The 26,919-nt window shown below is 37.8% G+C and overlaps 1 protein-coding gene across 1 annotated transcript in view; it reads right to left on the minus strand.

The window, feature by feature from the left end:
• The window catches only part of LOC142334914 (uncharacterized), a 54,967-nt gene that overhangs the window by 10,223 nt on the left and 17,825 nt on the right, over positions 1-26,919 (minus strand). Inside the window, exons 4-7 of the mRNA XM_075383242.1 lie at positions 22,039-22,205; positions 17,864-17,985; positions 1,142-1,359; positions 174-782 (exon numbers count right to left, since the gene is read on the minus strand). Coding sequence (XP_075239357.1) covers positions 174-782; positions 1,142-1,359; positions 17,864-17,985; positions 22,039-22,205 — 1,116 coding nt within the window. The remainder of the gene's footprint in view (positions 1-173; positions 783-1,141; positions 1,360-17,863; positions 17,986-22,038; positions 22,206-26,919) is intronic.

Genomic DNA, 26,919 nt, shown 5'->3' on the forward strand with positions numbered 1-26,919 from the left:
GCTTGTTTAATATCCCAGCATGCTTTACGATGATTTGACGTACACAGATGTTGCTTTACGGTGATTTATGATGCATGCTGAATTATACAATCATACATTCAAGTATTCCAAAACAATGTGATCTTTTCGAATTTGAAACCGGGAGCCGGGCCAGAACTCTAATTGATACTCACAGTTGAGCTCGTCACTGAAGTCACGACAGTCGTTAGCAGAGTTGCAAACATCATCTTTGCTAATGCACAAAGCTGCGACCTCAGTGCTATCCTCCAATCCAGAACAAGAAAACTGGTCGAAAAGACAATCCGCAATTGATGGATGGACAGATGTGGAATCAGATTCCACTGTACCCATGGACCCTGTAGAACTTTGATAGGTTGTTAATTGTATAGATTGTATAGAGGTGGTTGAGCTGTATTCTAGTCCACCTGGTGTAGAAATTGCCGTGTCAGTTTTCACAAACGTCTGCTGCTGAAAAGAAGTTGTGACTTGTTGAGATTTTTCGTCGCTAGTGCTTTCTGCATTATTGGGACTAGATGCTGTTGAAGTTACACTGATGAGATCAATTGAAGTCGCCATGGGAGATAGAGGGGTTGTTGACGATGCCGGTCCCTCACTATTGTTGGTTGATAAGTTAACTTGTTCTGTTGTGGTGGGTACTTCGCCGTCTTTGCTTGTTGAAGTAGCATCCGTAATAGCACCCACCGTAGATTTGACAATATTATTTGTTGTGACTTTGGGTGTCGCGGTAGAAAAAAGTGTCGTTTGTACATCAAAAGAACGAACTAAAACAATCTCCCGTGGTGTCTCATAATTCTTTCAAATTTATGAGACGAGACATGCCGGAGGGGGGGGGGGGGGAATCATCAATGGACAAGCTCCAACTGATTTTGTCGAAACTTTTATTGTATACAATTCAACAAAAAATGGACGAGCATTCTGCTGAGCATAGATAACTCCGTATAAATTATAGCCATGGTGCGCTCAATGTTGATCTATAAAAACATGATACACCTTAAATGACCATTTTTTTCTAATAAGTTATTTCATAGAGAATATTGTTAAAATAGGCAATACTGGTCTGTTAAGTGAGAAATGTCTCAAATTTATTTCTGAAGCTAAGTGTGAAATTGCAGTGTCTCACATGCAGAAGGGATTCCATTGACTGTCTGAATTTGTTCAACCAGTGGACTCTTGCACACGAAGTTCCTCTCAGAATCACAGTCGGCATCGTCCAGGTAGCCGGTATGACTTCCAAACTGGGTTACTTGATAGTGGAAGATGACACAGTTGTGCGAGATGTCAGAGTCAGACACTTTCCACAAGGCAGCATTCGACCCTTCACACACTCCATCCGAACCACTAAAACAACATGTAATTACCTGAGTGTATGACCCCCCCCCCCCCACCAACCCCCACCCACCCATCCACGGAAAATAACCCTCAATCTCATTCTAATAGGAAAGGAAATAAACCCCCATATTTTATTTGAATTTCGGTTGTGATAATTTGACTGGTTTGTAGCAGGTTCATATCAAGGCATGCCGATGGCCCGCGAGGCATGGCCAAACGAGCTAAATGCGCAGCTCTTTAATAGATAAGTGGGGTTCTAAATAATGGATTTTATTTCCGTAGGGGTAATTTCTTTAGCTAGGGTTTTTTCTAACTAAATTTAGGTAGGGATTTTTTATCACGCTAACAAAGTTGACACTTTATCGGCGCATTGGTGCAACGGTACCACGCTTGGCGAAGGTTCTGGATAAAGTAATTTCGAGTCCTCCAACCTCTAGTTCTCGGTCAGTAAATCAAGTTAGTTAATACCACAAAGCGTTTTCAGATACGCTGCACATATTGTACATAATCATGACACCCTAAATTGTAAAGTTATAAGCTATTATAAACAAAAAAAATTAAACGATCTGAAATATTCTTCAAAAAGATGTTTACACTAAACCACTTAAGAAAGATGCCGAAAAGAAAAAGATCTTATATATATATCGCTAAGGTTCTTATCGACGAAACGAGTCAAACATTTAAAACAAAACGAGCTGGATGAAACTGTAAGGTGGGCCAACAATTTGTGTTTTCAAGGTCAGTACAGACGGACTGCTAATGGCCTAGCCCCTTCATCAAGAAACCTTTTAACAAACTGAATAAGTTACACCCTGTAGAAAAGAAGATAAAAGTGTTTCAGCGCTTCTACAATCAAGCTAATCAGTTCAGTGACGAAAAAGGTTTCAAACAATTAAAATGTTTCCCAAATTGACAGCTGTAGGACTCCCCCGAATATTGCCCGAATGTCTTTTGAATGCCATAGACCCGATCAATCTAAACTCCTCCTGCAATCAATTACTCCGTTTGTCCTATCAGGGATAGTTTTCCCATCGAAGCTGTCAAATCTTTTGTAGTGCACCGCTTACTGCCATAAACAGGAAACAGGGGGATATCGTCCAATAGCGTTCGGGGAAAGTTTTAGAGAACTAACTTCGAAATGCTTAATTAGAAGGGTACACCAAAAATAGGTTTTAATAACCCCTTCAGCTCTGTTCAACGCCCTCATTCTTTACCCCTTTTGAAGAACAATTGCCGGGGACTGTGGCGTTCAGATAAATGTGCTGTTTGCAGCACAATTGTCTCATATACGTTAAATACAGTGAAAGGGGAGTTCATTTAGGTGGTCTTTTCAGGCCCCTGATTGCACTCATTCTTTCTCCAAGATTAGGCCAATAGTGGAGAAAATTTAAACTTAACTCAGCACGCATTGTATCTAGAAGACTGACTTGCTGCAGGTATCAAGGTTTTACTTGCAACCTTTAGAAAAATTTTGTTGGAAAGGTTACCTCAACTTGGGTTGTTTTGCAAGATCATAAGAGTGCAGTTTGACTTCTTGCAAACCAAAAAAGAATATACATGAAAACTTTATGGAAGAACGCTGAAGAATAAGAAATTTTGGGTTGGCTATCTGTAATCATCAGTTTGTTGCCAGAAGTCCAAATGTAAAATTACCCAAAATTTTGTTGCATAGTGGAGGAGTTGTACAACCCTGATGGTCCTCAAAATGCTCCTTGTAATCTCAGTCATTGACTGGGGGCTATGAACTTGTATACTCTATAAGTTTTAACACACCAACTGAAAAAAAACTATTCACGATTCAAAAACATGAAACTCAAACTTATCTTAGCACATATGGTATCTAGACGACGGACATACTGCAGGGACAAGGGTCCAACTTGCAGTAGTTAAAAATTTTCGTCAAAAAGGATACCTGAACTTGGGTTGTTTTTGCAAGATCAAAAGAGTGAAGTTCCCGGAGAGCAAAAAATAATTTACATGAGAGTTTAATGGAATAACACCAATGGAAGAGAAAATTTTGGTGTGGCTATCTGTAGTCGACAACTTGCCAGAACTTTACACGTAAAATTACCCAAAGATTGTTAATTAGTGGAGGAGTTGCACGAACTAGATGATTTTCAAAGTGCTCCTAGTAAACTAAGTCATTGCATTTGGCCTCTAAGCTGGTATACTTCATACGTTTCAACAAACCAACTGGAAAAAAAACATTTCACACTCAAAAAAAGATTTGATGTAAAACTAAAGGAAGCGCTGCATGGCGGCTAGATTTCGAGTTGATCATAAATAGAGAACAGATGAATTCACGGCAGCTTTTTTGACGCAGTTTTTGATCCTGAGGAGCTAGTTTCATAAATAATTAAACAGAGCCTCGCGGATTTTTTCAACCGAGAGTACCTTGTTTATTTGACCAGCTTATTAAAATGGCTTTGAAAAGTTTCATTGTCGCTGAAACTCTATTTATTTATAAATAAAACTAGCTCCTCAAGATCAATTTGCACCAACAAATACCGTATGAAATTCTGTTTTTTCTTTATGCCTTTTGAAACCTTAATTGCTAGGAAATCTTGCAGCTATGTAGCGCTTCCTGTTGTTTTACATCAAATGTTTTTGAATCGTGAATAGCATTTTTTTCAGTTGAAGTGTTAAAACTTATAGAGTATACAAGTTAAAGACCCCCAGTCAATGACTGAGATTACAAGGAGCTCATTGAGGACCATCAGGGTTGTACAACTCCTCCACTATGTAGCAAAATTTAGGATAATTTTCTATTTAGACTTCTGGCAACATACTGATGATTACAGATAGCCAACCCAAAACTTCTTATCCTTTGGCTTTCTTCCATAAAGTTTTCATGTATTTTCTTTTTTGTTTTGCAAGAAGTCAAACTTCATTCTTAGGATCTTGCAAAACAACCCAAGTTGAGGTAACCTTTCTTCCAACAAACTTTTTCTATACATTGAAAGTTGAACCCTTATCCCTGCAGTAAGTCAGTCGTCTGGATACAATGCGTGCTGAGTTAGTTTCAAAATTTCGCCACTATTAGCCTATTCTTGGACAAAGAATGGTCGCAATCAGGAAAAAGAAAAGACTACCTCAAAGGATTCCGCTTCAACTATTTTAACGTATGTGAGGCAGGCAACAATGCCGCAAGCAGCACATTTACCGTTAAGAAAATGAGGGCGCTGAACAAAATTTAATGAATTAAAAACCTATTTAAAACACACATTCCATTCTAAGATTGAAGTTTTTTGGCTCAAGAGGTTTTTGTTCAGCAGGTTATAGCTTTAGCTCCACCTTTAATCCGACTCACAGTTGGAGGGTTATAAATAAATCTATTACTTCTTCTTCAGCTTTCTTCATTAAATACTTTAAAACTACCTCTAAAATTTTCTTCAAACCCCTTTGAGATCCCCTGAAAAGCAAGTCTTCTGTAGCTGGAGGTGAGTCATTCCAGTGTTATAAACCAGATTGTGGTATATCAAGCTAACAAAGTTGCTACTTCAGCAGAGCTTTGGTGCAACGGCGGCATCTCTGGCCGCGGTTGTGGATATAGTAGGTTCGAGTCCACTAAGCTCTAATTGTTTAGCAGTATATGGAGTTAGCTAATACCGCAGTTGGGTTGTTACACCAGTATTTTGTTAACTGCTCCTACAATACCACTTCTGGCGCTGCATCTCTAGATAGGCGACGCAATTGCAAGGCTCGGCAAAATTGGTGGTTTTATTTTCCTTGCTCGCACATCAGCGAACGTATACCAAGTAGCAGTTGAGAACTTTGGTACACAAGAACAGTTTGTACTGCCGATATTTGTAACGGCTGCTCTCCTATCAAAGTCAAGGAAAACTTTACACCGCCCAGTTCGTTTCAGCGGTTTCAAATCTGTCCGGATATTGTGTTTTTGCAGTTAACTTTTGTGAACTGTATTATCCGCTATAATCTAGAATGCCGTTGCATTACTTAACAGTCAATAATTTCAAATAACTACTTGTTCAGCTTTGCTGAATAACGAATAATTTTGCTGGAATTGAGCAAAAGTCCAAAATTTCAATTAACCAATTAGTCTCAAATTAGAGGTTTTTCAATGATATCTCCTTAACCACGAATACTAGTGAGATAAAATTTCACAGGATGGTGAACGCTAGGTAGGCCTACTATCTGATGTAAAAATAAACAACGCTGGGTAAACTGCGTTGGTGGGGCTACCTTTTATATTTTATACCCAATCTTAATACATGGGCGAAAACTTCAATGTTGAATAACTCTGTAAGTAATGATTCAAAAGTGAGCAAACTTGGCAGTGCACTACACTGTCATAGAAGTAATCGAACGAGAAAGAAATGACTGAATCGGTTAAATGATTTTCGAGAAATAACACAACAAATTTCGGCTCAGAATTGAATATTCTGAATTAATTTAATGAACACTTTTGTTTCTCAATTGGCCTCAATAACACCAATTTCAAAATAGGCTAGGCTTCGTTAAAGCCAGTAAGAGCAACTGACTCTGTGCTTTGCACAAAGTTTCTCTTACTTAGGAACTTTGTTCCTCAGAAAGAAAGTTTTGAGAATATCAAAGTTAATTCTCTTTTCGCTAGTCAAACTAAAGTTAAAACTGTACAATCACTAATATGATCTACAGAAACAAGACACAGTAACAAGTAATTTACCGCTCGAGAAAGTGTGCTTCAATACGCACTGTATGTCAGTTTAATATAACCAAAATTGCAAATTTCAACTGATTTTTGGTAGTTTTTCAAGCTCCTTTTATGCTGCTAGTCACGTGGATTTACATGTCAAATTCAACTGTTGATTGGTTGTAGATAATGATGTCGACAGAATGTGAACACTTTTCCATAACGTCACTTTTTCAGTGTAAATTTGATGTCATGGGAAATTTGTTAACCATGTAGAAGTTTTGTCGAATATTCTGTATCAATAACAGGTTGATTCGCAATCCAATCGCAAAGAATCTGATGCAATACTGTTAAGTCGTAGTATTGTTTTGCTGGTTGTTGAGGTAGTTCGAGTTTGAGTTATAGTTTGACTTCATGAATGACGATTGTGTACTAATAATAGTTGCTAAATATAAATGTTGAACAAAATGACCAAATCCGTTTGGCTTCGATAGAATGTAGCATTAAATTTCGCTTGTCATACTATTCTAGCTTTAAGGCTTGAAATGGCCTTGAAGCACTATCCAATTGAATTTCTGAGTTGTTAAGCTCAGCCGCAATATCGCCGGCCCTGTTTTCCATCGCGAAAACATCTTTTCCAGGTAGGACTGGGGCGAGCTTCACTACTGGTCTCTTGTACACTCCGTCGTTTGTTCGAACTATCGCCGATCGAATCACACCATCAGACCCATCGATAGTCTCCGTAACTCGACCTAATTTGTAATATCCACGCTTATCGCTGTCTTCGATCAACCAAACGAGATCGCCTTCTTTAAGGGTCTCATTTGCTGTAGATCGCCATTTTTGCCGATTATTCAGAGTTGGCAGATATTCTTTCCGATATCTGTCCCATATGAGATTTGCATATGCTTGAGTTTGTCGAAAGAGCTTTCGGTGATCAACAAATTCTTCTGCGCATGGTAGATAGGGTAAGCAAACGTTCTTGTTGCCAAGCAAGAAGCGATTGGGGGTCAATGCTTCTAAGTCATTAACATCTGAACTGAGTGGAGTCAAAGGTCTTGCGTTCAACGTCTGCTCAACAATACACATCGTTGTTGAAAGAACGTCCTCGGTGACGGATCTGTTCCCCAACACTGCATACATTGCTTTCTTGCAGCTTCTCACCAACCGCTCCCATACTCCTCCAAAGTGAGGTGCTGCGGGTGGGTTGAATTTCCATCTGATTCCTCGTTGAATTAGATGTTCTTCGATCCCTTCTTTGTTCCATGCCGCAACGTACTCTGCAAACTCTCTTTCAGCTCCAACAAAGTTTGTCCCATTGTCGCTGATGATCGTACTTGGTTTGCCTCTTCGGGCAATAAATCTGATTATTGCATTGAGACAACTATCTGTGTCCAACTTGGGTACCACTTCTATATGTACCGCTCTCATAGTTAGACATGTAAAGAGACAACACCATCGCTTTTCATTTCGTCGCCCAATCTTCACAATGAAAGGGCCAAAGTAGTCAACTCCAATATTTGTAAAGGCTGTTGAAGCATCTAACCGCTCTTCGGGTAGATCTGCCATGACTGGTGTTATCGTTTGTGCTCTGCCTTTTCTGCAGGTAATGCACTTGTTCTTGATTGACCTTAAGGCGTTCCGTATGCCTAGGATCCAAATCTTCTGCTGAACAATGTTTCTTACATGCTCAGTGCCTTCGTGTTGATTGTCCTTGTGCTCGTTTCGCAAGAATAATTCAACCGCATGATGTTTCCAATGTAGCAAAATTGGATGCTTTGCATTGAAGTCCAATTGACTTTTGCCTATTCTGCCTTTGGCTCGAATAAGTCCTTCTTCATCTAGGAATGGTGAGAACTGTAGGATTTTGCTGCCTCTTGGAATTTCCTTTTCAGCTTTGAGAGATTTCATCTCTTCACCAAACTGTTCTTGTTGTAGTAACTTGAAGATTGTTGCTTTTGCTTTTTCTCTTTCTTCAATGCTGACTACGAGTGTTGCTGGTTTGTGTTTTTTCAATGCTCGCTGTACGTATGCCACTGTATTTACTAGTCTGTTGAAGTTACTGAATCGTTCCCACTGGATAACAGCTTTATTTTCTGCAGCCTGTATCATGAATACTGATGAGGGTATATTCTCTTCATCTGATGCAAAGATTAGGTTCACCTGCTCCGGCCATTCACTTTCTGGCCGTTTCAACCAGGCCGGCCCAGTGAGCCACTCACTTCTCTTGAGTTCCTCAATGTTGATTGCTCTGGTGCCAATGTCCGCTGGGTTGTTGATACCGCTCACATGTTTCCACTGTGAAACATCGGTTGTATCTAGTATCTCAGCTACTCGATTGGCCACAAACACTTGTTGCTTGCGATGGGAACTGTGTATCCACTGCAATACCGTAGTTGAGTCTGACCGAAAAATGCAACTATGTATCTTCATTTCATGTTCCTTGACTATCTGTTCTTTCAACCTCACTGCCATGACTGCCGCTTGCAATTCCAATCGTGGTATTGAAAGATGCCTCATTTGTGCCACTCTGCATTTTCCAATGACAAATGCTAAGTCAGCTGAGTATTTTTTTGGTTTTGAGCGTAGATAAGCCACTGCACACATCGTGTCTTCAGATGCGTCAGCAAACACATGAAGTTCGGCTTTATCCCTCTCTCTGTTGAAGTACCTTCTATCGATGCTTGTCTCAGCCACTATTGGGAGTTGTTCTTTCCATCTCAGGAATTCTTCTTCTTCACTGGGCTCGACTTCGTTGTCCCAATGTTGTCCTTTCTTAGTCCAGATGCCTTTCAGAAGTCGTCTCATGTGAACACTGAACGGAGCAAACAATCCGATTGGGTCGAATACTGAAGATACCAGTGACAGAATCTTCCTCTGGGTTATAGGTGCTTCAACTTCCTTGTTTGTACCTCTGCATACTTGAAGACTGTCATCAGTAACGTTCCATTGTAGTCTTAGCACCGAGGATCCCTCCGTATTGGGTTCCACTTCGACTTGCTTCGTGTTGCTGTTTGACTTCAAGTCTTCTGGGATTGCTTTGGTAACTGCATCGCTGTTGCTTATCCACTTCTTCATTTCAAATTCATGTTGTGAGAGAAGAGGTTGTAGTTGATTGAAGACTTCAATTGCTTCTTCCGGGGTTTCTACTGATTTGATGAAATCGTCCATGTAGAAGTTGTTTTGTATTGCCTTGGTTGCTATTGGATACTCTTCTTCGTTGTCCAGTCCCACTCGCTTGAGAGCATAGTTCGCGCAAGTTGGAGAACTCTTAGCTCCAAATACGTGACGCTGATATTCGTATATTTGAACAGGTTCGTTAGTTCTTGGACGCCATAAAAACCTCAAGCAACTTCTATCCTGTTCGGGAATTTGCACTTGTAGAAACATCGATTCGATGTCGGCTGTTAGGGCTATTGGTCCTTCACGGAATCTGAATATTGTTCCAATCAAGCCATGTAGCAGATCAGGTCCGGCTAGTAGCTTATCATTTAGGCATATGTCTTTGTACTTTGATGCGGCATTGCAAACACGTCTTACTTTGCCAGGCTTGTTCGGGTTTAGCACTGGATGGTGGGGCAAATACCATTCTTTCCCGAGGGTGCCTTTCACTTCGGACTCGTCCAATATCTTTACGAATCCTTTTTCTACGTCAGTATCTATTGACTGTTGATACAAATTCTTCAGGTTTGGGTCCCTTTGGAATCTTCGCTCCAGTGAGTAAAGCTGACCCAGGGCTGAGCTGTAGTTGTTCGGTAGGTTTGGCTCCGGTTCACTCCACAGCATTCCCACTTCGTACCGCTCGCCTGTGAACTTTGTCGTACTCTCTAGCATCTTTTGTGCCTGCAGTTCTTTCTTTGACTGACTGACGACGTTGATTTTGGAAGCATAGGTTTCTATGTCCCACCAGGTTTGAATATTCTCAGCCACTTTCACATCTTCTGTGAAGGCGAAATGACAAACGTTTTGTCTTCTTTTGCCCGTCATGGGTCCACTGACTACCCATCCTAGCTCTGTTAGAACGGCGAAAGGTTCACTTCGTGTTCCTATCTTATAGTCCAATGGGCGTTGTAGCTCATAAGCATCTTGACCAAGGATGATGCCAACTTCCATCAGGTTGAAGCTTTTGTTTGGTAAAACACTCAAGTGGTTGAAGCTTTGCATCAGCTTGTTGTAGTTGTAGTTCGTGTTTCCCAAGGAGATTGACGGGTGTGCAAACGCTTCGATTGAATGCACCTTTGAATGTAGTCCCTTTATTTTGAGAGGAACCTTTTCTGTCTTCAGATCCTTTGTTCCGTGTATGCCAGCTATGTTGAGCGTCACATCGGTGCCTTGGGCTCGTAACTTCTCTTGCACACTTTGATCGATGAATGAAACCGTTGATCCACTATCGAGGAAAGCATATGTGTTCAGCCTGTTGCCACCGCTCTGTATTGAGACAGGAACTATCTGAAGAAAGCTAGTAACTTCGTTACTCTGGTTGATTGTTGCTGCGCTTACGTTGACTGCGTGATTGCCCTCGTCCATTTGGTTTTCTGAGTGTAGCAATCGGTTGTGCTTCTTGATGCATCCATTGATGCCGCACGCATTGACTTTACAATCTTTGATTGCATGCCCTTTGCCTAGACATCCGTAACATAAGCGTTGCTTCCTCACTGCTGCGTACCGATCATTCACACTCATGTTTCTGAATAGTGGACAGTTCCATATTTTATGAGTGCCATCAGCTAGCGGACAGTGATCACTTTGCATTTGCTTGGTTTCTTTCACGTTCGAACTTGCACTGAAGTTCGATGTTTTCGAGAACCGTTTGTCTCTATTTGTGCCTCTTCGGTCTTCTTCTCTGCGCTCTCCCTTGAAAGCTGAAAACCCTTCGTGCACGAATGCTATCCTTGATAGCCATTTTTCAAACATAATCAGATCAGGCCAATCTTCATCTTTATCATCAACATAGAACCACCACTTCTCTTTGAGAACTTGGGGTAGTTTATCTACTGCCATATACAATGTCGAGCTTGATTGCAGATCACCAATCTGCTTGTACTCTTTGAGCACATTCACAAAGTTCGAAACAATAACTGAGAAACTGATCAGACCTGTTGAGTCGTGTGGTTTCACCTGACTTGCTTTGCGAAGGCTCTCCAGTTGTGCATCAATGATCACATGAGGCCTTCCAAATTTCCTCTTCAGAATACTCCATGCAGCACCATAGAACTGTCCAGAATAGCCCATTCCAGAGATTGCTGCCCTTGCCTTGCCTGTCAGTAGAGTCTTTAGATGGCTCATCTTCTCTGAGTCTGGTATTGGTCGTTGATCCACTGTAGCAATGAACATACTAGACCACTCCGGCCATTCGAGAGGGTTTCCGTCGAAGTTGTTCAACTTCAGCTTTGGTAGGCTACTGCTACCTGCGTACCCACTGTTGTATCGTAGTAGACCAGCTCTGGGGGAAACGTCCCGGTCTTCAACACTTGAGGATCGGTTTCGTGAATTGCGATATCGCGAGAAGTCATTATACCTGTTCACTTCAGGGGTGGCTTCGAAGCGAGCTGTTGACCGCTCTGGTGTTAGAAGGTTGTCGATCCTTCTGGCCCAGTCTGAGACATCTCTCTTCTTTGGGGTCCAGTTGAAGGGTGATTTGTCGCGAGCACCAGTTGATTGGGAACGAACATCATCGTTCTCTAATGCTGTTCTCTTCACTTTGCGCTCTAGCTCACGCTCTTCCTCCAGCAGTTGATGCTTGGTTTACAGTTCCTTCATTTGCATTTCTAGCTCTAGCCTCCTTCGCTCGAACCGTGCTTGTTCCAGTCGCATCTTGGTTTCGAATTCGATATCGAATTTCTTCATCCTTTCCTCGCGCCTTTGCTTTGCTGAAGATGTTTCCGAAACATTCTCCGTCTCTTGGCCACTTGCTGTTGCTTCATTTTGCACTGTTTGAGCAACTGGGCTGTCCGTTGGGTAGTTGTTGTGGCTCTCGCTGTCATTCACGGCTTGGGTTGCGTTGCTTTGCTCTGCATTCATTGCTGGTTGCGTGCCTTTGCTTATATATGAAAGCCAATGATAGTCCAAACTTGCTTTGCACTTCCTTGCTTCTTTCAGATGCTCTTCAACAAAATTAGCTTGATAGGGCACAAGCTTGTTTCGACGCTGCAGTTGCTTGGGTATTTCTTCCTCTAGAAGGTGAACAGTCTGTTGGTAGAGGACCTTTAGTTTGTTGGGTCGATCTGAGTCTTCAATTATTTTGTAGCCAATCCCTGTTTTTGTGTTGACTTCTTCTAATAAATCTTGGAACTTCTTGTGGTACCTTTGTGCTGTTGATTGAAGCTCCTCTCTGCTGATTGTGTTAGGATTGCCGGATTGCCTTTTGCTTTGCTTGCTCCTTTTAAGCGAGGTTAATTCTTCAACGTGTTTTGTGAATTGCACTCGCAACTTTCGCTCTGCCTCACTGGCGTTGCGCTGTTGATTTGTTTGATTCTCTTTGGGGGGTGCCTTCGGCACTCTCTTCATCAGATTGGACAGCAGTTTGCCTTCCACTGTCCGGGTCGGCGGACCAAATGTAACGGCTGCTCTCCTATCAAAGTCAAGGAAAACTTTACACCGCCCAGTTCGTTTCAGCGGTTTCAAATCTGTCCGGATATTGTGTTTTTGCAGTTAACTTTTGTGAACTGTATTATCCGCTATAATCTAGAATGCCGTTGCATTACTTAACAGTCAATAATTTCAAATAACTACTTGTTCAGCTTTGCTGAATAACGAATAATTTTGCTGGAATTGAGCAAAAGTCCAAAATTTCAATTAACCAATTAGTCTCAAATTAGAGGTTTTTCAATGATATCTCCCTAACCACAAATACTAGTGAGATAAAATTTCACAGGATGGTGAACGCTAGGTAGGCCTACTATCTGATGTAAAAATAAACAACGCTGGGTAAACTGCGTTGGTGGGGCTACCTTTTATATTTTATACCCAATCTTAATACATGGGCGAAAACTTCAATGTTGAATAACTCTGTAAGTAATGATTCAAAAGTGAGCAAACTTGGCAGTGCACTACACTGTCATAGAAGTAATCGAACGAGAAAGAAATGACTGAATCGGTTAAATGATTTTCGAGAAATAACACAACAAATTTCGGCTCAGAATTGAATATTCTGAATTAATTTAATGAACACTTTTGTTTCTCAATTGGCCTCAATAACACCAATTTCAAAATAGGCTAGGCTTCGTTAAAGCCAGTAAGAGCAACTGACTCTGTGCTTTGCACAAAGTTTCTCTTACTTAGGAACTTTGTTCCTCAGAAAGAAAGTTTTGAGAATATCAAAGTTAATTCTCTTTTCGCTAGTCAAACTAAAGTTAAAACTGTACAATCACTAATATGATCTACAGAAACAAGACACAGTAACAAGTAATTTACCGCTCGAGAAAGTGTGCTTCAATACGCACTGTATGTCAGTTTAATATAACCAAAATTGCAAATTTCAACTGATTTTTGGTAGTTTTTCAAGCTCCTTTTATGCTGCTAGTCACGTGGATTTACATGTCAAATTCAACTGTTGATTGGTTGTAGATAATGATGTCGACAGAATGTGAACACTTTTCCATAACGTCACTTTTTCCGTGTAAATTTGATGTCATGGGAAATTTGTTAACCATGTAGAAGTTTTGTCGAATATTCTGTATCAATAACAGGTTGATTCGCAATCCAATCGCGAAGAATCTGATGCAATACTGTTAAGTCGTAGTATTGTTTTGCTGGTTGTTGAGGTAGTTCGAGTTTGAGTTATAGTTTGACTTCATGAATGACGATTGTGTACTAATAACAGTTGCTAAATATAAATGTTGAACAAAATGACCAAATCCGTTTGGCTTCGATAGAATGTAGCATTAAATTTCGCTTGTCATACTATTCTAGCTTTAAGGCTTGAAATGGCCTTGAAGCACTATCCAATTGAATTTCTGAGTTGTTAAGCTCAGCCGCAATAATATTTATTTTGTGTTCGAACTTGGAAAACTGTTAGACCAGCTACCTTCAATACAATCATACTTGCAATCAAACTCAATTTCAAATGCAGCTTTAATGTCTTGTTGACGGTGAAGATCGCAAACATGGCATACACAAATCTAGCCTTTATGAGATGGGAATATCGTTTTTGCCCCTGCTTTGGAGATCCTGGGAGGTTTTTTTAGTTGATATGAAAACGCTTAAAAGATAGCAGTTTTAGCTAACAACAGTTGTTACGTGCCTCAAGACCTTTTCTGTTGCATTCAACATACTAGTTAAACATATTTCAATCGGTGCCGCAGAGTAATTGGTATAATGCTGCTGGCAAAAACCCCAAGACATTCCAGTTGTTTTCTAGCATAATCCCAGTTCAAGCTAAGAAGATTACAACAAAATTGCTTTCATCTCACCCAATGACCAAGTAGATTGAAAACCGATGCGATACGATATTTGAACGCCAGATAACTGGATCTGCGTGAAGATCAAGTAGCCTTTCTCTTTGAAACAGCAAATTGACCAAAAATGGACGTAGATGATATGAATTGAAACTATTGTTTCAACTTTAATTTTGTAGCCCAAATTGGTGGCTACAGTTGACTTGCCCATCCTGAGAAACCTTGTTAATTCAAATTTAAATTGCTTCTCTCTATAGGGTAAATTTTCTGCTGCAACATATCAAGAATTAATACCTTTGGCACTAGAAAAAAGATGTAGGAGTGGCTCTCAGTGACTAAATTGACAACCAGTCCATTAGAATTGCTCCACTAGGTGAATAAAAACATCAATTGCAATTAGTTGCTTCATAACGTGAAAGTAATACAACTATCGTAGACATGAAGCCGCAACACCTTCTTCCTGATTCATTGTCCAAATTAAAGAACTTTTTCACGATTAGTTAATGTTGATCTTTTTTCCATCTCTCACGAAATCAATAAATTTATTTTTTACTTTGTCAAAACTCAAATTTTGTAGCAAATTTACAGATTTCGGTACTTTTCTAAATCAAAATTAATTTCAAAAACAATCAAAATTTCATACAATCACAATTACGTTACGAAAAAGCAAAGTCAATTTTGATGGGACATATAGTATTTGATTTGATCTTTTTGGGACTATGCTGGTCTTCCCTAAAGATGATTCTGTTGAAACCATAAAAACTGGAAATGGGTATTAATTTAATTATGATTGTTCTTACCCCCCTTGAGGTGGGAGGAACTATATACTCAAATGGTTTTTCTTTGTTCAAACAATTTTCGCCGATGGACATATTCATCGTAGAGAGTTGAGACTCGTATCATTAGAAAACCCGTCCAGCGTAGAATATGGAATTAAAAAGATTTTTTTAACTTCGTTTTTTTACAGGGAGTTATAGAGGATTAAATTTCTGAAATAAGTAGAGTGAATTCCGTCGTTTTTATTCACATTTTCGGAATTTATGCCTAAAATTTTGACAATTTTGCTAAACTTTGACAAAATTTCGAAAAATAGTGCTGTTGATTTTATTTTTAAAGACAAAAAATACTGTAGAACATTTTTATCTAAATTTTTGTCAAAAATTCTGGCTAAATATTTTAAAATTCGGTCTTTTTCTTCAAAAACAGCACGAAAAAAACGCGTCTTTAGTCCCCTTTGATTAAATTTGTCAAAAGTACACCACCAAACACAACTAATACAATATTGGTAGATTCAAAAAAGGGGCTATTTCTACATCAACTTACGTTGACAGTGCTCTTTGCCGTTTTTTGCATTGATTCTTAACTTAAGTCATTGATTATAAAAAACTCAGCAATTAATTTTGATCTTTTAACTAACAAATTATCTATTTCTATAACAATCGAAAAATTAAGTGTTCCTAATGGACGAACAGCACTAGCAGGGTTCTTTTTGGACCAATCTTGGACTGTTACGATCCTAAAAGAATTCGGATTATGTCGGTCTTTTCTTTTAAAGAAAGATCTTTTTTATATTAATTAAACAACAGAACACTTCAAATCAAAGCTCGCTCAGTAGCGATAGGTCCAATTGGCTTCCTAAGCAGCTTCAGATTAGTGCATCTAGTTTTTTACCTGAAAACTTACGATCGTTTTGATTTTAAAAAATATTTGATTTTTAATCAAATAATGGTTTATTGAACTTTGCCACTATTTTTTCCATAATTTGGTCAACTTGTAACTCAGTGTCAGCAAAGAAGGAATGCTTCTTCTTTCTACTGAATTAACATTTTATCTCTATTGTGGTTTTACGCCTTAAGTTGTGGTTTTTTGGCTTTGATAAAACTAGATTTTACATTTTTTTATTTTTAGATATTTGCCCATTTTTCCCGTTTTCTAGTTTTGTTACATTATCACATTATTGACAGTTCACATATCACATTTTGGCGTTCCAAATAAGGTACAACTGCACAAACTAAAAGCCTGGAAGATATTCATTATGGTTTTAACGGCTTCCACATTACTTTCTTAATTAAATGCCAATAAAATTTGTAAAGAGGGATTGGTGTCACAAATTCTAACTTTAAAGAATTCGCTATGACTTTACAGGCTTCGACACGGGTTTTCCACAAAAAAAGTAATTTTTGATTTTTGTCATATTTTAGGTTCTTTATGTAGAAGTAGGGCATATTCTGGATAATTGCAGATCTCAAGGGCTTCCTAACGGAGAATCATCTAACCTATTAAATTATTTAATTTTTTAATTAATGGCTTTCATGACTTTGGAAGTAATTGTTTGGAAAAAAAAAACAAAAATATTATTTAATTTTGCGGTTTTTTCTTTTTTGTCTACTTGTTACCTGGTCTCATTGATAAGAGGTCACAAACTACAATATTTGTGCTTGAGGAATCGCAATCGAACAAATTTTGAGGGCCAAAATATAGCTTTACGTCTTTGACAGCGCTTTCTGTCAACTTTTGAATTTTTGTTTGCTGTCTTTTTGTTTTCAATTTTAACCGCAAAAAAATTGAATAAGGTCAGATTTGAATGCCCTTCTATAGAAGCATTGGTAATCAAAAACCTATGGGGTATTGTGGATGATTTCTGATTTTTTTTACTTTAAAATTAACTATTTAAAATAAGCGAGTTTTTAACTTTACTGTTTTTGCTCTTCCTTGTCTAATTGTTACCGAACCTTATTATGGAGTAGTCCCATATCTTTTCTATTGAAGAACAAGTTATTTTGTTTAGTTTTAGTTTTATCCGACGCTATGTTGACTTTGTTAATAAGTTTTGTTTTTTAAAACGGACATAAAGTTTTTGATTAATGTTTGTTGTTGTTGTTTGATTCTGCTGTTCGTCTTAACTCGCTTTCTTAATATTGACATATCTCATCAATATATAACATCATTTTTTACTCCTCTGAGTTATTTGCTTTGGAGAATATCTTTTCGTTCATACAAAATATTTTTTGAAAAATACTTGAATTTTTGGGTTTTTCTATCCGTTGCTCATTTGGTAGACCGCTATGCCAAAATCGCAAAATTGTGGATGAGCGGGGTTGGAACCTTATGTGCGATCGCACATTACCGAGCCTCCTTGTTAAAATGAATGTTCTATTAGAACAGTTCTGTTTTGTTCCGTACTTTGGTTTTTGAAAGCAAAGAACAATGTGTTACTTAATGACTTGATCGTTAGTTACCTTCTTCACGATGCATTGACTGCTCTTTGTTCATAAGATGGTGTTTTCCAGCCCGTAATGTTTGGATTTTTAGGTACCAAAAATACAGAGATCGAATATAAAACTGTTTTTGACACGGTTTGATTGTTTGGACAGAAATATACACAAGCTAAATAGAATTACTATACACGTGGATCAGAATCCAATTTTTCCGCGTACAGTGTTAAATCAAGGGAGATAAACTAATATGGGATAAAGTAACTGACCATTGCGGCAAATGAATTTCATCTTCGGAGCTGATCCATTCAAAGTGTCCCGAAGTTTCTCGTCTGGCTCCTACCCAGATGTCAGTCCATGACTCTGCATTTGTGGTCTGGCCATAGCGAAGCTGATAACCGGAAACAGAGATAAACTTTGACACCATAAATACGCTATTGTTTCGAAAGCACATTAGGTGCTGAACAGTTTTTTAGAAAGAGAAAATAACAATCCAATGACATCACGGTCAAAGAAAACAAATCAAAATCTGCAAAATTTACCATGGAAACACAATGAGTTACAAAACAAGACAAAACAGAGGACAAAATTTAGCACATTTTTTTCCGAATTCCCGTTACTCATTGTGGTCAACTCTGCAGTGACTCAGTTTCGGTTGAATCATTCATTATTGAGTGTTCCATTTTTTTTTCAGTTTGACAAAATATAATCAAATTTTTTAAAAAATTATATTTTTCATCTCCGCATAAAATCCTCCTTAATAGTATTTTGTCTTCCCCAGACATTACAGTGGCCACTTTTTTACTCAGGTGCATCAATGCGGCGATAAGTTTTGAACGGATGACTTCAACGTTTTTTTCACAAGGAGTTATTGATTATTTTTTGTATACTTACTTTTTAAACAGTGTTTCAGCTCCTGATTTTAAGGCCCATGAGATCCCTTATTGCCTTCATGATGGAACCTTTTCTCTTGAAAGTTTGTTTCCAAATTTGCTCTATTTCAGAGCTATGGGGAGCACCTTGTGTTCACGTCATAGGGTAGTGGGGTTTACCGGTCGGTTTTTTTACAAATACCTCAAAAGCCAACGTTCAGGGACCAAAAATGTTTCTTCTAATGAAAAAATACTTTGAAAGGATGTTTTGTAACGAAAAGCAAAAACGTAGGCTTGAAGGGAATCGAAAAAAAGCAACGTACTCGTCTAGGAGGAAATCACAGAAAACTAGCAATTTTTGCCCCAAAAGGTTGGTTGGGTACATTTTCGAGGGCCTGAAAAAGGGGCTAAAAAAATGCCCAACATAAATTTTAAAAACCGTATCAACAATTTTCGTTTTTCATATTTCTTTCCACGCCAAACAGAAATTTCTTTTTTGTTCTGTCTACTTTGACTTTCACTTATTTCATCAAACTAAACAATTTATAGTACAGTATTTTTTAAAATCCATCAATTCCCTATAGTGGGTATCGAAGATATCTTGGGCTTTTTTCGAAACACTTGGTTTTTAAAAACATCTTCAAGATTGAAATGTTCGAAAAGTTTCAACTCTTCCTTGAAGACTTGGGTATCACAATTTCCGAGATGAAACTTGCGATGAAATTGAAAACTTTCGGAGCAAACCTTTTTAAGAAAAAAACTTCAGAAAAAAATTGTTACCGGGTCCATCGAATAGGAAGAAGGGACATTGGTATTTTTTTCATACTTGATAACTTTTGTGACTTATAGACCCAGCTATGCGCCATTTTCATGCACTGACCCGGGTTAAGACAGATAAAACTATGTTTTCTCGAAGTACTTTTATAACATTTTTCAGGTCCAACTACTTCAAAGAACTTGAAGGGAACTCACACTTAGAGAGGGACGGAATCAGTTAGTCGAAAAAATTAAGTTATTTTTTTGCATTCTCAGATTTTTCACGACCATTTATAGTCTTATAAACTAATAAAACATGTAAGTCAAACGGTTTTTTGCTCAAAATCAAAAGACTGTGAAAAATCTTTTAGAAACGAAAAACAGTTCATTGATGTAAAAATTAAAATTTATGATATTTTTGCCAAGTTCGTATATATGTTCACTTCTATTCTACGTTCCGACACTTAGTGTTTAAGTTTGAAAAAAACGCTGAATTTAATTTAATACCGAATATTCGAGAAAAACATGTGTTTCTTGCACTAACATTGATGTTATTTATCCGTTTTACTAAAATACTATCTCTTTCAATTACTGATTCGAACCTAAATTTTAAAATTTCTAAAAAGCCCTTGTTTGCAGGCCTCTCATCCAAAAAATCGACAATAATTTATACTCAACAGTTTTTGCAAAGACTTACATTGTTTTGGCTCTTAATGAACTCTGAATAAGGCGCAGAAAATAGCAAGAAAGTTCTTTCTTGTTCTACTTTATCAATATTTGGAGGACCAGTATTCGAAATCTGTACAGCTTCCGTTATAATTTTTAATGTGATTTTTTATTAAGATTGTTTCATTGTGATGTACAATACACTATAATTTTGAATTCATCTGGTCACTTGTTGGTACTTTTATTTGTTTGTTTTTTTTATGTGTCAAAAGTCCCAGGTTTCAAAATAACAGTTAAATGATCGAAAAAATTACAATCATTTTCTCGACATTGTTTATTGCTTAAGAAACTTATTTTGTTTGCATATAGATTCGGTTAAAGGACTAGGAGCAGAGTCCAAAGACCAGGAAGTATGTTTGCGATCAATACACTATTCCATTCCAACGAATCGGATACTTAAAGGATGCCTATATTTCATTTAAGAAACACACAAAAAAGCTAGCGCATGGAAAAGTTCCTGAAAAGATTTTTTTGTTGGCAGTTTTTTGGATCATCAGTAATATTTGTCTTTCATTCTACTGGGAAAATCACAAATCTTCTCGGAGCTGATTTCATAGATTTTTGACCAAAGTTTTGCCAACAGGATTTGAAGTAATCTTTTTTAATAGTTCTCTATGTTCTCTATGCTATTTCTCTATGAAAAAACGTTCGCCTCCATTCCATTGGTTATCATATCTCCTTAGTTGAAAACCTATCAGTCAAAACCTATCAAACAAAGACAGCCTTTTTTCAGTGCATCAATTAGGAACTCTAGGCTAGCTGGGCTGTCTTTGGGAAGCCAGTTTGGTCTGCCGTAAGACGTTAGAGTGGGCGATTTTCTTCTGCCCATGTTTTGGGCCGTATTTGAAGTTGTTTACTGTATTCATTGTATGCTCATGTGATAACAAAATAGTCGGCTCCACTGGTTATCCTTAGTTGAGAGCTCATGAAAGTGTAAGTTGCACGCCATTAACAAATACTTTATCTTTGTTTTTAAGAGTATTTACTCTGTGTTGCATTTGGTAGAAAGTTGAGCACAGAATGCGGTTGGGGTACGTCCAAACATTGTGGCAATACAACCCAGCCTCCTTGTCAATTGCTTTAAGTTTAAAAAGTGCAGGTTTCCACAATTTTAATCTTGAGAGATAGCCGATCTTCTACAGTAACTCTTGCTCACTAACAGGTTCGGTAAAAGTTTTGCAAGATCTTGAGATCCTGGACAATGTGACTGTATAGGGAACTGAGCTAATCCTGAGAAATAAGAAATACTGGACATGTCTTTGCAAACAACAATGTTTTTGCGTTGTTTAGATAGAAATCAAATTTTCATTTTGTTGTCTTGCGAAGACAGAATTTCCGAGGCATCAGAAAAAGAATATCAATTCTATGCTTGTCTTCGAAATGTCACTCAACGAACAAACAAGTTGGTCTTTCAAAGCAAGAGATGACTTTATAGTCAAAAATCGAAATTGCCGTTTAAACATTTTGTTTCCATCGTTACGCCAATAATTTTACGTTGTCTTATGTCCTGTTGCTTGCTGTAAAATCCTGATTGTTGCTTGTAAATTGAATTCAGCTTAAATTCAGCTGATTCTCTATAGGCGGTATTTGAATTGGAAATCTAGGTATACGGTTGGACAAATTTACCGAATTGGGCTGATTCGGCCGCAATTTGTTCGAATTGTGGCTAAATTCACTCAGAATTAGCTGAATCATACGGCCGTAGAAAAACAATTCAAATAAAAAAGATTGATATAAATAAGGATGAAATAATATTGTTACAAAATTTCGAAATATTTTGTGAAAATTGTGTAAAATTGAACAAGATTGACATTAAAGGTCGGCAAAACTATCAATGAAGACAACATCGAAAAAAACCATAGAAGGTCCATCATGCTCGTAGGGTTCATAAAACAATTTACATTTTTCAGATTTATAAAAAAAACAGCAGTATTGGAAAATCTTAGTGTTGCATTTTCTTAAGTAATTTTAATTGATATACAATCATATTAATTATAATCCGCAAGAGAATACTTTTTACAGTAAATTCTTTGTTGTGACATTTAAATGCTCGATCTCCATAGAAAATTGATTTACAGAAAAACAATTACCAGTTCACAGGCGTTGATCATAACAGTCAATTCTGCTCCCAAACCAGCACATGCATCCCTGGCGCTAGTCCAGTTTAAACTAGTTGGTGAATTGTACTGGCAGAATTCATAGGAGGCTGAGCAGACTGTCCTTTCAAAACTGCTCGGACACGTCACTGATTTCTCCGCTGCAGTAACACAGAAAATTAGCTTGAGGGAGGGGGGGTTGTGCAAACATCTACCGGCACCAAATGTTTGAGTAAATTCGCTCACTTTTTTGTATATTGTCTCTGTTATCTCAATACACTCTTAAAATTTCTCGTGTGGGATCACACGATTTCTTCTCGTGTTAGCATTGAATTACACATTTTTTCGTGTAATGTGAAAACATGGGTTGACAGCCGAAAAAAATAAATTCAATAGTTTTCAACCCCGAGTTTCTCATTACCGGCCAATATAGTTACAAGAAACGTTTTGTCCAAAATTTATAGTTCGTGCAAAATCTTGAGTTTCTTGAACTTCTTAACCGCAAAAAGCACCGAAAAAGTTCTTCTGGTGGTTCTACTTGCATTTTTTAAATGACAGCACGCAAACGTACAGATGAATTGAGCGAAATTTGTTTTTGACGAGTCTTTGTTGGAATTTTTATGGAGAACCAAATAGAACATATTGAACTACAATCCAGAATGAAATGCCGAAAAAGCCACCTCAGCAATCGGTGAAGAAATCATGCGAAGTTGGCCTAAAAATCGTGTATTTTTACCCGATTTCTCGCGTAAAAAGAATCACACGATAAAAAATTGATTTACACGAGAAATCATGTAAATTTACACGATTCTCTCAGGCTTAACCTCAGGATTTTTCGTGTGCTTCACACGATAAATCATGTAATTTTCATGCAATTTTTCGAGTGGATTATACTTACTTATACTCAATCCTTTTAATTGGTCTATAAATTGCAACCACTTTCTTTGAAAAGAGGCCTGTTTTGGTATCGGTAGAGGCTTGTATTAGCCGGGGAGGCGAGTGTTTAGGCAAATTATCTTTTTCCGCTGTTTTACTTTTCGCCAATCATACTTAGACACCTCCCATTCAAAGCGCTGAGAATCATCATTAGAAAAGTTATCAAAGCTCAGATCAATCTTCTACTCTGTCATTTTCAAAAATTTTGGGAGTAATATTTTCTCTTACTTACTTCTTCCAATATTTCAAGGGAATGGAGGAGAATTTATATGAGGCTGGTCTTTTCTACATTACGAGTGATACTCTAAAAAAACTTTTTCAGCGTTTTTTCTAACGGCATAACTTTAAACGTTCAAGCAACAACACTCAAAAGAAGATTGTTCAAATAGTTTACAGAAGTGAACTACTTTAAGCGAAATAATATTTGTTAAAAAATTTACAATCCAAAAAAATTAGCAGAACATGAGAGTCTGGGTTTTCAAAACAATGAAAAAGCACGCGCGATAGAAGCGAACCAAAGCAAATAGATAACTTTATCAACAAAATTGTTCTTAGCATACAATGAAATTTCCTATTTTGATGCCATATGCTGACCTCCGACGTCATCCAAACTACCACAAAGTAATTCTATTTTCCGACTGTGTAGTAACTGTTTCAACAAAACTCATGTTTCGATACATTTACATCCGAAAATAAAAAAATTATCACGTCAGGATTTTGATCCCGGACTTGATTCTCAGAGCATTTGAGCTCTGAACCAGCTTTTTTCTATATTAAACACCAAACTCAGTCCCAAACAATGCATATCAAAAGTACTTCGAGTTTCTTTATGTGCAGTTTATCTTCATTATAGCAATTTTGATGTCAATGAGTTCGCGAAGGCTAACTTTATCTCGGAAAGTCAAAAAATACTCAGGGGCGGAAAAGAACACTGAGCACAAATTATCAAAAGAAAGGCGCAATGAACTGAATTTTGTTGCGATTAAGCAAAACCAAAAAATAAGGGAGATTTGACAATGAGTACTGATATTACAATCCCAGAGCAATAACTTATTATTTTCTGATTTTAATTAATAGAATCAAATTTATAAGTCACTGGAATCTAAGCCAAAACAAACCGTAATTAAGGACAGGGACCATGCAAGTTTTGTTAATATTAGGTACAAGAATGAGAGACATAGTTAATAGCCACTAAAGAAAACTTCTACAGTTAATCAAGTACAAACCAATTACTTAAAAAAAATCAAAAATATACTCACTGCCAAACAAAAAAGCAGGCTTCCGATTAACTTCTTTCGATGGTTATGAATTTTTTAAGGAGTTTAGAGTCTGCTGGATATGAGCTTGAAAAAGTAACAGTCTAATGGATATTAAATTTCGCGGTGAAATCGACATTTTAAACTTGTCTCTCAAGCAAATTCAATTACTATGTAGTTGTAATGCAGAATTTTGCAACTTTACCGCTAAGAAACCGCTAAAACTAAAGCGAGTGACCATTGCACACTGTTCAGTTGAACTTACCTCTACACTGTTTAGAGTGCATATGCTGATTTTCTATCCATAGGAGATCTTCTATCAATGAGCTAAATCTATGGGCTCATCTTCCATTAATACGCTGATCTTCTGTCCATCAAACTCACAAAAATTCCTAGTTCTTTAATGCAAATTGAGAAAAAAAATCAACATCAGGTGTGGAGACCTCTGTTAGGTTATGCAACTTTGCATGCGAAAAACAAGCGTTTTTAACCAAACCAGAAAAAACTGAAAGAATAGGGAAATTAATTTATCATTCGAATTTAGAGATTTACAGGAGAGATCTTGAAAAGGCTCAAAAATAACCCCTATCGATACCCATTATCTTTGAGCAAACTTAAGATGTGAACCTAGCTATGATTTATCGTTGGAATTTTAAGCCGACCAATTACGGTTAGTTTAATCAAAAACTCCGGAAATAGATCTTTTTCCGGAAATATCTTGACCATATAAAAAGGTAAAAATGAAGATAAGAAAATGCAACATCAGACAACTTAAAGCAATAATAATTTTCTAACTTGGGACGCTTGATAAGGATACTAATCTTCTTAGCTCAACTGAGTTTGATTCATGTCATTAACTTTATTACTTTTAATCAGTTGTACTTTTCTTTATCCTGATGAGTTATATTCTAATGATCTTTAGCTTTAAGATAAATTTCGAAATCAAAATTTCTTTCACCTAGTCAGACATGAACTGATTACAAGGAGTATGCTCTCGTCAAAACTGCTCGGAAAGGTTCCATTCTTGAGACGGGTAACCATTTGGTAATCATTTCCGACGGCTTGATGAGAGTGGGGACAGCGTAAATCAAAATTAACACAATTTCTTTCTTGTCCCGAATAAAAAGAAATTTTGCGTCCCTTTTCTTGCTCTTCTTGCAATTGACTGATCCAGGCAAAGCTTGATGTAGTTTTGGTTACTCTCGTCAATCGTTTTGTGGTGAGTCCGTCGAATGCCATAAAGCTCTGTTTCAGGTACAGTGCTTCCTCAACTGCTGCGACCTTGCCCAACATGTTCGTGAACTGAAGGATATCTGTTGCCTGCTTCTGAATACCAATGCTGAGAGCGTTCGCCATCTGAGTTTGAGTTCAGAGCCAGTCGATTATCTCATCTATCTTTTATCTCAAAGGCCATCTACGCCATTTTCGGCCACTCATAACTAGCCTCTTCACTATAAGTTTATCTGAACTGTTTTGATCGTTGCAGACAACGTAGTGGTCGTTTTCACACCTCAAGTGTTGATTTCTTGGCGCATTCTTGTATCTGGACAACATACAGAGAGTAAGCTTTATAACTTTCATTGTGTGTTTTCCCAGACGAACAACTAATGTCACTAAGTTTTTGGTAGCATCTCTGTTTCACTTCTTGGACACTATTCTAAGCTGACTCAAGACTTAAGTGCAAGTCCGTTTAAATTCTTGAGCGTGTTCAATTATTAATTTAAACCACGCAAGCATAGTCTCTATGTAGTACTCCTGGTCGGAGGCGCCTTTTTCGTTGTCTTCTGATTCCTAGGCGTAGAACCAGTGAAGACTCTTTTTCCTTCGTGTGGAAAGTAACTTCTGGCATCTTTTTGATGCCGGAGTTTACTGTCGTTCTTCGCAATGCCTCAAAAATGTCGTCAATCGAGACCAAAAAAAAAGATTGGCGTGACCCTTTCTTCTTAATCTTGCAAAAGAACAAGGATCATTGCTTCTGACCAAACATCGTCTCATCGAAAGTTTTCAGCCCCCCCCCCTGTTTGTTTTCAGCTGATTGCTTAAAAATATTTATTGGTTTCGCCTCCAAGCACACGAAGTTTTACCTGTTTTATCCTCGTTGTACAAAATTTTGAATTCGTTCCATTTAAATTTCTTCTTCAATAGTTGAGTGCAGGAAATTGTCCTAATGTCGACATCAAAATGTTTTATAACATCACCTTGCCAAATTGTATCCTGATCATTTCTGGCATGCATGGTGGAGAAAAAATCTTGAAGTACTCCAGTCCTTCCAAATGTTCCAAGGGCTTTGCTGCATATTGTTTTTTGTCGCTCAAATACTGACCATGGAATTCAATCTTGAATGACTTTGCGCTTCATTGCCCGATGCTATTGATTCACTGCATGGCATCATAGACTGATTTGAGTCCCCCTGAGTCACAGCCAGGTGATTTCTCTCTCTTTTTTTAAATGTGCACTGATCTCCATCTTTTGGGCTCAATTCTGCCAGCTTGCCACTGTCATCAACACTGAAGTCAACCGTCTCCGCAGGTAAAATGCCATATGTACAACTGTCTGCTATAAAATGAAGTCTCGTCGCCGTCTTATTTTAGCGGTTGATTTTTTGTCCCATTCTATTATTTAACCTCTAATCTCTGTTTATCCAAGCTATGTGTATACCAGTTGATCTGTCTCGTTTTCTAAT

Source organism: Convolutriloba macropyga, chromosome 2, assembly GCF_964194025.1.
Source record: "Convolutriloba macropyga chromosome 2, txConMacr16.3, whole genome shotgun sequence".
NCBI lineage: Eukaryota > Metazoa > Xenacoelomorpha > Acoela > Convolutidae > Convolutriloba > Convolutriloba macropyga.